Here is a 14552-nt window from a genome sequence, read left to right on the forward strand (position 1 = left end):
GTTTTATTAACAAAAGCCTCTGGCCACAAATGCTAAGGTTTGGGGATTATTTTCTGTTGAATGCCATAGACAGATCATAAGATCAGGGCGAAAACCTTTTCCAGGAAATCTTACCCTTATCCAGGGCTTCAGTTTTATCCTAAATGCTGGTGATGTCTTTAGCTTGAATCTCTCCCCTGAGCTCCAAACCCCCAAATTATAATCCATAACTGACATATCCACCTTGAAGCGTTGCTTCTCTCTCAAAGCAACAGGACTAAAATCAATTTCATTAACTACCCTATCGACCCCATCACCCAGCCTTGAAGCAGGGGTCATTTTTAGCCCTTCCTTCTTTCTGAACCTTCATGATCAGTCAACAAAAGCCCTATCAGTTCTGCATTCAGTCTCTCAAACGCCTCTTCTCCATCTTCCGCTCTCCTGCCTCGGCCTCCACTCTCACTGGACTGTAAATTCTAACCTGCTGACGGGTCTTCCTTCCTCCATTTCCCCAGGGCAATCTATGTTCTACGCCTGCCATTGGAGATATTTTTCTAACGCTCATTCATGTATGATCATGTCACCATTTGTGCTCAGAATTATCTAGCATTTCTTTTCTGTCGACAGAAAGTTTGCAGCAACATGCCTAAGCCCCACAGCAATCTGCCCGCTCCCTTCCTGCCTCGTCCTCTGGCCCTATGGATCCCTCCCACATCTAAGGATGCCAGGCATTTGTGTGCCTTCTGCTGTTTCTCATCTCAGCTTACTCATTCTTCAGCGAACCAGCTGTTCCTGGGCCTGTCTTGCCAGCTAGATTGCAAGCCCTCTGTGGGAGGCAGAGTGATTTATTCATCTCTGAATTGGTGGTGCTTGGTCCATAGAAAATACCAATAAATACTTGATAAACGAGTCACCTGAAGGTCTCTGGCAGTCCAGCTGAAAACAGCTATAAATGTAGCTTATGTGGACGTTGGATTTCCTGTAGCCTCAACCTTACACAGCCATGAATTTGAAGTCAGATAATGAAAACATCAACAAAAACACTAGCTTTAGCACTAAAGCCATGCTCTAACTTTCCTAAACAGGTTCCGGGTTTCACTCAGAATCTGTTTGTTCTTATTTAATCTAATGCCTTATACGATTATTTAATCAGTTTTCTGGGTCCAAATAGATTAACAAATTTGAAGTAGAGGGTACAAGCCCAATGATGGCCATGAAAGGGAGCTGATAGGTTTCCCCCAAATGAAGATAAAAAGCCAAAAAGGAAAGAGAGCATAATTACCTGGCACAGGTTAGTAATTGATAGTAATAATCATCCTCAAGGAAAGGGTGTCTTAGGTCCTGTGTCCTCTGCCTTAGAAGGCAGCATATTCCATTAAATGCTTTATAAAGACTTTCTGTTCAAAAGTTTATCACTTAAAGAACTAAGATTTAGGTACTTCATGAGTTTACATATGTGGAACACCCAATTCCCTACCAATTCTCCAACATCAAAGACCTGTTTTTTTGCAAAGTTTACATATTAAAAATATGTCTGTTAGAAGAGGAAGTTTTTTCTTATAAGTAGCTTCTTTCCCTGAAGTCAATTTATTATTGTAATATTTTTATAAACTATTGGCAGTTTTCCCCTCTAAAGGTAGTATAAGATATTTACAAGAATATCTTAATGCAAAAAATGGTTAAGTAATGATAATTGTTTACTTTGTCTGATGTCATTTCTCCTAATCTTAGAGTAACCCATTCCTTTGAGTCATTTATTCTGTATTCCTACTTATCTACCAACCTTCTTGTCATGATGTTTAGCAATATAGTTGAGTAGTTTCTAGTTGTGTGTGTACAATCTCTAAAGTTTAAATATTTTGTAGAATATCGGTATTAGAGACATGAGACTTGTGTATAAAAATCGATAATAAAATAATACATGACTCTAGAATCAAATACTAAATTGTATAATGTGGTTGTGCTGTATAAAATATGAATGCTGTATAGAAATTCAACGATGGGCTGAAATTGAAATAGAGGCGAAGTAGAATGGGATCTGTGTAGACAGCACCCTGGCATGTCTCTCTCAGGGAAACGTGGCTGTGTGTGGTCATTCCTGGCCCTTCACCTCACCGTCACCTGTGTATGCAAGTTTTGAGGTTCCTGTTGGCTTATTCTTTATCCCCACAGGATAAAGTATAAGTACTGACCATAACAGATGCATGACTAATACTTGTATCAAAATTAATGAAAGCATGTAATATCATGCATTATGGGAAACATATATAATAGTAGAACATAAGAAGCTCCATTGTTTGGGTGATAGATGACTAAAAGGTAACGGCCTCTTTTGCACATACCAGAACTTCGCACACACCAGAGCCAGGAGGCCACTTCAGTCTCCATCCTGGAGCTTCCTTCCGCACACTGCCATCCCTGCGTATTTGGAACTCCTCTTTTGAATTTACTTCAGAGCCTGTAACTCATTCTTTTCAGCATCTCCAGTGGTGAAGACTCTTTTTCACCTGAGAATGGATTTTATTTTGGAACGAAGAGTCCCTTAGTGCCAGACATAGTGAGTAAAGTGGAGGGTCAAGCAGGAAAATGCTGTTTGGGGATCATTTGACACGTGCCTGTAAAGTCATGAGAGTGTTGTCTGGCTTGGCTCATAAAATAACCAAAAATAGTGATCTTCTTAAAACAAAAAATAATCTGCGAGTTTCATCATTTTAAGGCCAAGTCTGGGTGACTCTCATCGTTTTCCTGCTCCGGAGTTGGTCCAGGCTCCCAGAAGTGCAGTCCCTGCAGTGCCTGGCTCTCAGGGCCCCACCCGCCCAGGTTCTCTGATGCCCGTAGTCCTTCTCAACGTGATAGGGCCCCTGCTCACCTGACTCTTGTTCAGGGACCAGCACAGTCCCTGCTCCCTAAAGAGAGCCTTCTCTCCATTGAATTTATAGCGAGGCTCTTTTCTCTTTGTTGGGAATCTGTCTAAGAATCAAATGATCCTGGCTGCTGTGGCTCAGTTGGTTGGGTATCCTCCCATGCACTGAAAGGTTGCTGGTTCCATTCCTGGCCAGGGCACATGCCCAGGCTCAATCCCCAGTTGGGGCATGCAGGAGGCAGCCGATCGCTGTTTCGCTCTCACGCCAATGTTTCTCCCCCTCTCCCTTCCTCTTTCTCTACCAATTAATTTTTGAAATATTTTTTAAAAAGAGAGTTTTCCTAGTAGATACTACCCAAGTATCCCTTTAAAAATATAAATTAAATAAGAATTACAGTTGCTCTCCCCAGGAAAATACACACGTGAACATGCAGGATTTTGCACATGAGAAGTTGATTCCTGGACTTGAGTTAAGAACCTTTCACTGTAATTTGTACCACACACAATAGGGTTTAATTTTATAGGATCTTGCATCAATCCCTAAATGTTTATAGCCTTCCCTTCCAACTAATTTGTAAGTTTCCTAAGGCAAGGAAATAGTTTGGAACTCATTTGCTTTCCCTATAGTATTAGAACCTACCAGGATGTTGAGTATGTAATAGCATTCTGTAAATCATTATGGTTGAACAGATTTTTTAAACCACCTGCCCACCTGCCTGCCACCATTGCTTTAAGAGTCAGTTTCTTTAAAAAAAAACAAAAAAAACCAGAAAGTTTTACATGTTTTTAAATGTTAATAAAATAAAAGCACAAGTGTTCAGTTATTTATCTCAGGGCATCTCATAACCCCTGAGACGACAGCCCCAAAAGATGTGCTCAGGAGATAATCTTTTACTGTTTTGATGTATAAAGTTTAGGATGCCACAGATCCTCACATAGAACACATTTTATCCACAATGCACATGTGACGTGAGACCCCTCCTACTGCTCCACAGAAAACCAGCAAAGCATGTGCTAGTGTTGTCCCCAGAGGCCGTCATGATCAAGCTAAACCATTACAGTCAAACTACATCATTTAGTCCAGCAACTGTTCAACCGGTGTGCCGCAAGAATTCTTAAAACATGCAATACCTATTTAGTCAGGAGCACTGACCTCTTTTCCGTTAGATTGTCAAATAAAAAAAAGACAACCACCAACACAACAATAGCCGTTCAGTGTGAATAAATCAAAATTATACCGATTTTTTTATCAGATTAGCAAAAAGTATATTTTTTGGTGTGCTGAAGAATTTTAGTAATTAGTTTATATGTGACATGAGATGAAAAAGGTTGAAAATCACTAATTTAGTCAAATATTATTATTGTAACTATAACATATACAATGAAAATCTGACAGGCACTTCATTTTCAAATTGGCCCATGTCAGAACTTACATACTTACCATGTTGGGATATTTCTTTTTTTATTTTTATTGATTTTAGAGAGGGGGAGGGGGAGAAGAGAGAGAGAAACATCAATTTGTTGTTCCACTTATTCATGTTCATTGGTTGTTTCTTGTATGTGCCCTGATCAGGGATCAAACCCGCAGTCTTGGCATACCTCAGCTGGGTAACCAACTGAGCTACCCAGGAAGAGCAGATTTTGGATCTTTTGAATCATAAATTAAAAATCCTATTTTATAAAAATGCTTGGGATAAAATTATCAATAATTTTTTTAAATTAACTTTCAGAGTGCTTAAAATTTAAGCATTTTGGTAAAATGCAGGATAGACAGTTAATTTAACTTGTATTCCATTTGGTCACAATCTTGCATCAATCCCTAAATGGGTGGTGTCTGCAAGTGTTCATGATCGTCTTTGCACTCCGTACTGGCCAGGGTGTGAGCCATTAGAGTGCATTTATATGGAGCATGACCTGAAAGTCTATTTGTTGGTAGTGGTGGATTTGTCTTTCTGCCTTTTTTTTTAAAAATATATATTTTATTGATTTTTACAGAGAGGAAGGGAGAGGGATAGAGAGTTAGAAACATCGATGAGAGAGAAACATCGATCAGCTGCCTCCTGCACACCTCCTACTGGGGATGTGCCTGCAACCAAGGTGCATGCCCTTAACCGGAATCGAACCTGGAACCCTTCAGTCCGCAGGCCGACGCTCTATCCACTGAACCAAACCGGTCAGGGCTCTTTCTGCCTTTTTTAAAACAGATATATTTACCAGGTTATTTTTCTCATTTGCTCTTTTTTAAAAACAGTGTTTTTTTATTATTCTGTTGAAAATTCCTTGAGGTTCTTGCAAGATGTGGATCCTTGATTCTTCATGGAAGGAATTCCTGTTGTGATTATTGAATCATATTTCAAAGATAATGTAAAGAGTTTGCTGAGATAGTTATGCTAAAACTCATTAGATTTTAATATATTCTAGTAGAAAATCTTACTATATTCATATCTTCATTGTTTCCTATGTCCAGTTAAAAAACCTGAGTTTAGAAGAACTGCAGACGCGGTTGAAAGCCCTGGACCCGATGATGGAGCGGGAAATCGAAGAGCTCCGCCAGAGATACACCGCAAAACGGCAGCCCATTCTGGACGCCATGGACGCGAAGAAAAGAAGGCAGCAAAACTTCTGAGTCTAGTTTCTTCTCTGTTTGTTTCTATAACTATTCTGGAGACCAAGAAACCACTAAGAATTGAAGGAATAGTATGATTTCTTTTTAATTCCTAAGATCTGTGCTCTACAACTAGGCAATGGTCAAAAACTGATTAGTACCTACCCAGGTAACGTTCCAAAAGGCACAGTTTACAACTGTACCCATTCTGTTTTCATTTTTAAACGATGAAAACAGCAGACATGTAGTCTTCTCTGTATCTGTCAGCTGCATAACAGCACTAAAACTGTTATAAAATGAAGGCTGGGTTTAGAGACCTTGAAAATCCAAAGCTATTGTTTAATTATACAGCACTGAAGGGCTTTATGTTACTACATTCTTTATTCTTATCTAGTAGCCTATTTATTATATCCCCTTAGGTAAACTTATTTATTTATGGCATTTCACTTTTTTTTTTTTTTAAGGACAAGATCGGATAGCTTTGGTGAAGGTAGGGAAGTATTAATAGATAATAATATTCAACCAAATTATACTCTAAGCAGGGAGCTATGGGGTACATTCCTTGATTTCCAGGATAGTTTTCCAATAGAAGCAAAGCAATAATAACAATAGTACCTAAATGGGCCAGGCATTTTTTATACTGAAGCAATAATTCCATTTTTACCTCCTGAAATTTTTAACTTTTTAATTCTTAATATTTGGTACAAATAGAAATATATATATTTAGGTCAGACAGAGTTATAATGTTTAAAACCAAAGAAATCAATGGAATCCTTGCACAGAAAAAGTGCGATAAATATTTTAAATCCTTAAGACAAATGTAATTTCTTAATATTGTTGTATGTGTCATGTGTAGGTCTGATAGCTGAACTGTGTCAAACTATAATAAGCTCATCAAATTTATTTCTGTGAAAATACGCTCAATTGTCACAGGACATTTTTGTTGATTTCATTTATTTCCTGGGAATTGGTAAACATCATGTGCCTGATGATAACAAAATAGCAAAAACATTTGCACTGAACTGTGCAAGCCTTGGGGAGTGAAAAAAGAATAAAACCATTAAAAAGAAACTCATTCTAAGCTGAATAAACATTTTCGTGATTGAACTGGGACCAGTCATTTCCAAAGCTACATGTAGCCATCTTGACAGGTTTTTTGTGTGTTTTTAATTACTATGTGTAAGTCATAAAGACAAATAAATTTTACTGTGACACCCAGCACATTTCATCTCTGTATGTTTTTTTCTTTTTTTTTAAATCATCACTGGGATTCTCTTTTCCAGGGAAGGAAGATATATTATTAGGACAGGCAAGATTACTTGGTGATAACAACGCTGAAACTTCAGTGGTTTTAATATAACACAGGTCATTTCTCTCTTGTGCTCCATGCCCATCCCAGGTTGGCCGGGCGCCCTCTCCTGTCACACCCCAGGAGCTGCTGATGGAGCACCCCTCTCTACAACCGCAGCAAGGGAAGGAGCACTGACAAGTCTCCCACTAGCTCCACCCAGCAGTGAGTCATGGCCACTCCTAATTTCCTGGGAGCAAGGAAATGCAACCTTACCATGTGCTTTTCGGGCAAGAGGCGGGAAATGCTGGCAAGTTCACTAGTGACAGCCACAGAAGGTATTTCACCTCTGAAAAGCACCTACTCTTTTTAGGAATGGCATTTGCACCCTAGGTAATGCCTTGGAGTAATATTGCTCTCTGTCAGTTCTTATAGATAGTAAATTATATGTATAATTGGATATAAATTATAAAATTTTAAAATAGTATTGAAAATTTTATAAAGGTTCGTAAGAATGAAACTGAATTTATAAATATGCTTCAGCTACATCTTTATGGAATCTGTTTAGGACAGTCAGATTTAGTCAATCAACTCAAATACCGTATCTTTTTTTCCCTTTTTAATTGATAATATCTTGCCTAATTTGATGGAATCAAATGACTAATTTGCTATCGCCAAAGTAAAACCACCTACATGAACTGACAAGAAACCTATGAAGATGATTTCTCCCCAGTTTACTAAATTAGAAAATGTATGCAAGGAGACTTGACTTGGGGAGGTAAACACACAATACAGTGCACAGATGATGTGGAATTGTGCACCTAAAACCCAATGATTTTGTTAATCGGTGTCACCCCAATAAAAAAAACAAGAAAACTTATGCAAATTAACTCAATAAGGCCTGTTAACCACTCTTACTAACTCAGTCTCAATAAAAGTCCTCCTGTTAATAGTAAATATAAATGTTACAATCACATTACGATTTTTGTGTAAATAGACTTTATTTCCTGTTGTTATATTTATGTGTGTTTTTTTAAATACGCACACATTTTAGCAAATTAAGAACAATGGGCATTGTTTAATTTTAGAGCCTTAGGAAGCTTCAGATCATTTTAGGATAGATAATCTGTTTTAAATGTTTTCCTGTCTTCTCACCTTCTATCCCCCACCAATCAGAAAAAAAATGGAATTTAACATTAAGTTTTGAGGAGCCAAAAACCATGAGAGAAACCCTCAAGTGTAGGTAAGCCTTTATTAATCATGATGTTTAGGTAAGAGAGTTTTCAATTAATTTTAATGAGTTTAAGAAGCAGCCTCTTCAAGAAGGGAGAACTCAGAGGAGCCACAGATGCAGCCCAGAGCTTACTGGGGAGGAATCGGGCTGTGGCTGGCACTCCCTTCGGCAGGAAAGAGCATTCCTGCAGGAGTGGGCAGTACAAGCTGCTGCTGAGCCCAGTGAGCTGGGCAGGGACAAAGCACAGGGCACAGCCACAGTTGTCTGGCAATTGACATTCCCGATAGAAACAAAGCCACGGAGCCTGGTGCCTTCCTTGGTCTCCCAGAGCTCCCCTCCCTTTGTGTCGGGTTGTAGAGCACATCATCTGCAAACCTGAGAACTGGTACTAAAGAAACACTCCCAGCTCGAGGGGCTCACTCTGCAACTAATCCCAGGGCCATGGAGGTCTGCTGGTTGCCATTGCTGGGAAGGCAAAGCAACAAAGGCACCTAAATATTCCATTGACAGCTCAAGATAGCTCATCCAACCAGAAAATCAATAAAGAAATAGACTTAAATGACACATTTGACCAAATGGATATAATTGACACAGAGCCTTTCATCCCAGAGCATCAGATTTTACATTTTTCTCCAGCGCACATACAACATTCTCAAGGATAGAATGTTCGTCACAAAACTAGCCTCAACAAATTCAAGGAGGTTGAAATCATATCAAGCCTATTCTCTAACCACAATGCTTTGAAATTAGAAATCAACTGCAAAAAAAGAAGTTTTCAAAATACAAATATGTAGAGATTAAACAACCTACTACTAAAAAATGACTGGATCAAAGAAGAAAGAAAAGGTGAGATTAAAAGATATAGAGACAAATGAGAATGACAAACCAAAACTTCTGGGATGCAGTGAAAGCAGTAATAGGAGGGAAGTCTATATCACTACAGGTCTGTCACAAGAACCAAGAAAAATCTCAAGTAAACAACCTAACATTACATCTTAAAGAACTAGAAAAAGAAGAACAAAGCAGCCCCAAAGGAAATAATAAAAATTAGAGCAAAATTAAATGAAATAGAGAACAAAAAAATTAATTCAAAAAAATTAATACAACAAAGAGCTGGTTCTTGGAAAAGATTAATATTGACAAACCCCTGGCTAAACTCACTAAGGAAATAAGACAAAAGACTCACATAAACAAAATTAGAAATGAAAGACAAGGTACCATAGACATCATAAATACAAAAGATCATACTAGAATACTATGAAAGACTGTATGGCACCCAATTCAATAACCTAGAAGAAATGGATAAGTTCTTAGAAATATATAACCTTCCTAGACTGAATCATGAAGAATTAGAAAATCTAAATAGACTGATCAACAGTGGAAAAATTGAAACAACCGTAAAAAATAAAAGTCCAGGACAAGATGGCATCATTAGTAAATTATACTGAACATTCAAGGAAGATTGGATACCTATACCAATCTTCCAAAAAATTGAAGAAGAGGCAATACTTCCTAGCACATTGTATGAGGCTAACATAACCCTGATATCAAAACCAGGCAAGGATAACACACACAAAAAAGCAAACTGTAGACCAGTATTTCTGATGAATACAGATGCAGAAATCCTAAACAAAATACTAGGAAATCGAATACAGCAAGACATTTAAAAAAAAAAAAACAACACATCACAATCAAGTGTTTATTCAGGTGCAACATATGCAAATCGATCAGTGTAATACCCTACATTAACAAAACAAAGGATAAAAGTCAATGATCTCCAGGGGTCCTCAAACTATGGCCCGAGGGCCACATGCAAATACAAATATTGTATTTGTTCCCGTTTTGTTTTTTTTACTTCAAAATAAGATATGTGCAGTGTGCATAGGAATTTGTTCATAGTGTTTTTTTTAAACTATAGTCTGGCCCTCCAACGGTCTGAGGGACAGTGAACTGGCCCCCTGTTTAAAAAGTTTGAGGACCCCTGATCTTAACAAATGCAGAAAAAGCATTTTATAAGATACAACATCCATTTATGATTAAAACATTCAAATAAGTATGAAAGGAAAGTACCTCAACATAATAAATACCCTATTTAACAAGCACTCAGCTAATATACTCTACACTGAAAAACTGAAAGCTTTTCCTCTAAAATCAAGAACAAGACAAGGATGTCCACTCTCACCACTCTTATTCAGCATAGTACTTGGAAATACTAGCCAGAACAATCAGGCAAGAGAAAGAAATAAAGGCACCCAAATTGGGAAGAAAGAAGTAACTCACTTTTTGCAGTCAACATGATTCTGTATATAGGAAACCCTAAAGACTCCACCAAAACACTATTAGAAACAATAAACAAATATAATAAAGTTGCAGGATACAAAATCAATGTACAAAAATTCACTGCATTTCTATACTAACAATGAAATTTCAGAAAAGGAAATGAAAAGAAATTCCTTTTGCAATTGCAACAAAAAGATAACATACCTAAAAATAAAGTTAACAAAGGATGTGAAGAACCTATACTAGTATACTGGAAACTACAAAGCATTATTAAAAGAGTGAAAAAGACAATGAAATGGAAAGATATTCCACGTTGATGGGTTGGAAGAATCAACATAGTTAAAATGTCCATATTACCCAAAGCAATATATAGATTTAATGCAATCCCCATCAAAATCCCAATGACATTTTTTAAAGAAATAGAATAAAAAATCATCAGATTTGTATGGAACCACAAAAGACTCGAATAGCCAAAGCAATCCTGAGGAAAAAGAATGAAGCCAGAGGAGTCACACTCCTTGACTTCAAATTATACTACCGAGCTACAATAATCAAACAGCATGGGTATAGGCAGAAAAACAGATACACAGACCAATGGAACCAAATTGAGAGCCCAGAAATAAAACCATATGTATATGGGCAACTAATTTTTTACTAAGGGGCCAAAAACATACAATGGGAAAAAGAAAGCCTCTTTGATAAAAGGTGCTGGAAAATTGTAAAGCTACATGCAAAAAAAATGAAACCAGATTACAGTTTGTACCCATGTACAAAAATTAATTCAAAATGGATCAAAGACCTAAATATAATATCTAAAACAATAAGTTACATAGAAGAAAACATAGTTACTCAATTTATGGACCTTGGTCTTAGAGAAGAATTTATGAATTTGACCCCAAAGGCAAGGGAAGTAAAGGCAAAAATAAATGAATGTGCCTGGCTGGAGTGGCTCAGTTGGTTGAGTGTTGGTCCATGCACTGAAAAGTTGATTCCTGGTCAGGGCACATACTTGAGTTGCGGGTTTGATCCCAGTCGGAGAGCATACGGAAGGCAGCAGATGAACGTTTCTCACATCAGTCTCTCTCTCTCTCTCTCTCTCTCTCTCTCTCCCTTCCTCTCTCTCTAAATATCAATGGAAAAATATCCTCAGTTGAGAATTAACAATAACAACAAAGGCAACCAACTGAATGGGAGAAGATATCTGTAAACAACAGCTCCAACAGGGGGTTAATATCCAAAATATATAAAGAACTCGTACAACTCAACACCAAACAACCCAATTTAAAAATGGGCAGAGGACCAGAGTAGATGCTCTCCCAAGAAAACATACAAATAGGTGACAGATCTATGAAAAGATGTTCAACCTCACTAGCTATTAGGGAAATGCAAATCAAAACTACAATGAGATACCACCTCACACCAGTTAGAATGGCTATAATCGACAAGACAATAACAAGTGTTGGAGAGGTTGCGGAGAAAAAAGAATGCTCATTCACTGTTGGTAAGAATGTAAACTGTTACAGCTACTATGGCAAACAGTATGGAGGGTCCTTAAAAAATTAAGAATCCAGTTACCATATGATCCAGAAATCCCTCTTTGGGTATCTACCAAAAAAAAAATTTGAAAACATTTATTTGCAAAGATATACACACCCCTATGTTCTTTGCTGCATTATTCACCATAGCCAAGATAGGGAAACAGCCAGTGTTTCCATATAGGGGATTGGATAAAGAAGAGGTGGTACATATACACTATGAAATACTACTCAGCCATAAGAAAAGATGAAATACTGCTATTTGTGATAATATGGATGGACCTTGAGAATATTATGCTAAGTGAAATCAGTCAGAAAAAGCTAAGAACCATATGATTTCACTCATCTGTGGGCTATAAAACTGAAACTCATAGACACAGACAACAATATGGTGGTCACCAGAGGGAAGCAGGATGGAGGGTAGTAAAGGGCAGAGGGGGCCAAATATATGTGACAGAAGATGACTTGACTATGGGTGGTGGGCACACAGTGCAATATACAGATCCTGTATCATCGAAACGTACACTTGAATCCTGTATAATCTCATTAACCAATGTCACTCCAATAAATTTAATAAAAATAAATAAATTCAAGCTGAGTAGAAAAAGAAGAAGAAGCCTCATTATTTTAACCTTGGTTGCTGAGAATGTTCCCAAAATAGGTATGTATTTTCTGCACACCCCCATTCTTCAATAAATATAGTATTGTAGCTGTGATTGGAGCTAATGAGTGAGGCTTTCATCTTGCTGAAAAAACAGCATGGTTGAATATGTTGTTCTGTAAATGAAAAAGTTTTTTTTCTTTGATTTAATGAACTTTGATGACTTAACAGTTTCTACAATATACTTAGCTTATTTTAGCATAAATAGTTTTACGTTCAAAATTTGAGCTAATTTTGCCAGTATATACCGGAGAACAATATGTATTAATTTGGGACACTTACTATGTGTCAGACACATATATTATTTACATGCTTTTGTATTTCTTTCCTTTGCTTATTTATGGAATCACATACCAAAGGTTTAAAATTACTCTCTACTCCCTGATGTGTAGGTTCTCTAATGGAAATTATATAATATATATAATTATATAATATATTAACAAGATGTTTTTGACTTAGAGGAAATCTTTCCAAATTACTGATACCTTAGCATTTAATAAGAATGCTACTTTACTTTCCTAGCCTGTATGTTAAAAGATTGATGATTAAAATAAATCCTGATAGCACTAATGCTACCACATTCTAAATAGAACATCAATTTAAAAAATTGGAGTTATATTGTATTACGAAGCTATTATTAGGCAATGGTGTTAATTAGGCATTTCATCGAAATGCTGTTTTGGAGTACTAGATGCTCTCTTTTTTATCCCGAAGTGCAGGAATCTGGGGTCTAATTAGAGAACCATTTTTTGTCCTGTTTGGCGATGTGATCAGATCTGGACCCAGGGTGCTTGTGTCCTTTAGTTGGGTAGTCGATGCCACTGACTGGTGGCCTGTCCTCCAGGGAGTCAGTCCCCTTCTCGCTATGTCACATCCACAGAAAACACCTTCAGCCTCAGCCGACCATTTTCCTGAGTCATAGAAAGACCCCACGAGAGAAAGCTAATGGCCGACTCAGAGCTTCCCCCAGCCCGGAAGAGCAGCTCCTCCTGTTCTCACACTGGGCCGTCATTATCCAGGCCCCCTGCCACCACTCTTCCCACTCGAGTAAGCTCCTTCAATTAAAATGCTGATCTTGGGGTCACTCTTCTATTCACTGAACTTCACCCACCAAGTTCAGACTGAACTCTGCCTCCTGGCATTCCAGACCCAACTGACAGGACCTTATCTCACATGATTGCCTTATTATTGTCCCTTCTTCCGCCAGCTTAACTGCTTCCAAACTCAGTTACAATTATGTATCTGGTTACTGGATTATAAGACTCCTGCAAGCAGGGACTTGGTGTTTAACCATCTTGTTCCTCCACAGTGCTGATCAGGATAGTAAATGTAATTGGTAGTAAATAAAGTTTCATTGAATGAAGTTAGCGCAAACGACACAATTGTCATAGTTAATCATACAAGCTAATCTGTCTCCTCACATCCAGATAATCACAATAACCACAGTAATAATATCAACTAGGATTTTAGCATCTAAGCCTGCGCTTTTGATATAGTATCTCAGATCTTCACAACAAGATGCAGTCTTTTCCTCAGAGAAGAAAGGATCAGAGAGATTAAATGGGGTTACCAAACTAATCAATACCAGCATGAACTTTCAGCTCCCAGTTTGAATGTTTCCAAAACTGTTGCTTTTTCTGCTGGACCACATTGCCTGATAAACACGGGAGGTCTGGCTTTAGAATGTTAGTGTTGCTAAGCCCGCCTGCTGATCTGTCTTAGAAGGAGACGCTTTTCCATTTAAATTTAGGAGAGGACCATTGTTAGCAGATTTGTACCTTTTCTCCATTTCAGTGGAACCTGCATTTTCTGAAATGGCATCCTTTCTACCTGTAAGGGGGCGGGCGGAGGGGGGGGGTAGGGTGAATTTACTTGTGTCCAAGATGAGTTATAAAAGAAAAGATTTTTTTCTTTCATTATTAGGATATATTTGGCATCTTTTGCCTGGAGAGCTTTCTTTTTTTAAGTAAAATATGTTCTATTCTCTCCCTTACCAGAATCTGTCTTTGATCATGAGTACTTTAGAGAATTGTTACTTAGCACAGTGGAAAGTGCTTGGCCTCAGAAGCCACATTTCCTGGGTTCAAATCCTTCACACTCTTGTTGC

General features: G+C 37.8%; 1 protein-coding gene across 2 annotated transcripts in view; it reads left to right on the forward strand.

Annotated features, from left to right (window-relative positions):
* The window catches only part of STK3 (serine/threonine kinase 3), a 208760-nt gene extending 202090 nt beyond the window's left edge, over window positions 1-6670 (forward strand). For both annotated transcript variants that reach the window (XM_006099988.2, XM_014465437.2), the window contains one exon: window positions 5310-6670. In XM_006099988.2, the coding sequence (XP_006100050.1) occupies window positions 5310-5468 (159 nt within the window). In that variant the 3' untranslated portion in view covers window positions 5469-6670. The remainder of the gene's footprint in view (window positions 1-5309) is intronic.
* The last annotated feature ends 7882 nt before the right edge of the window (window positions 6671-14552 follow it).

The sequence above is a fragment of the Myotis lucifugus genome, unplaced genomic scaffold (genome assembly GCF_000147115.1).
Source record: "Myotis lucifugus unplaced genomic scaffold, Myoluc2.0 scaffold_294, whole genome shotgun sequence".
Lineage (NCBI taxonomy): Eukaryota > Metazoa > Chordata > Mammalia > Chiroptera > Vespertilionidae > Myotis > Myotis lucifugus.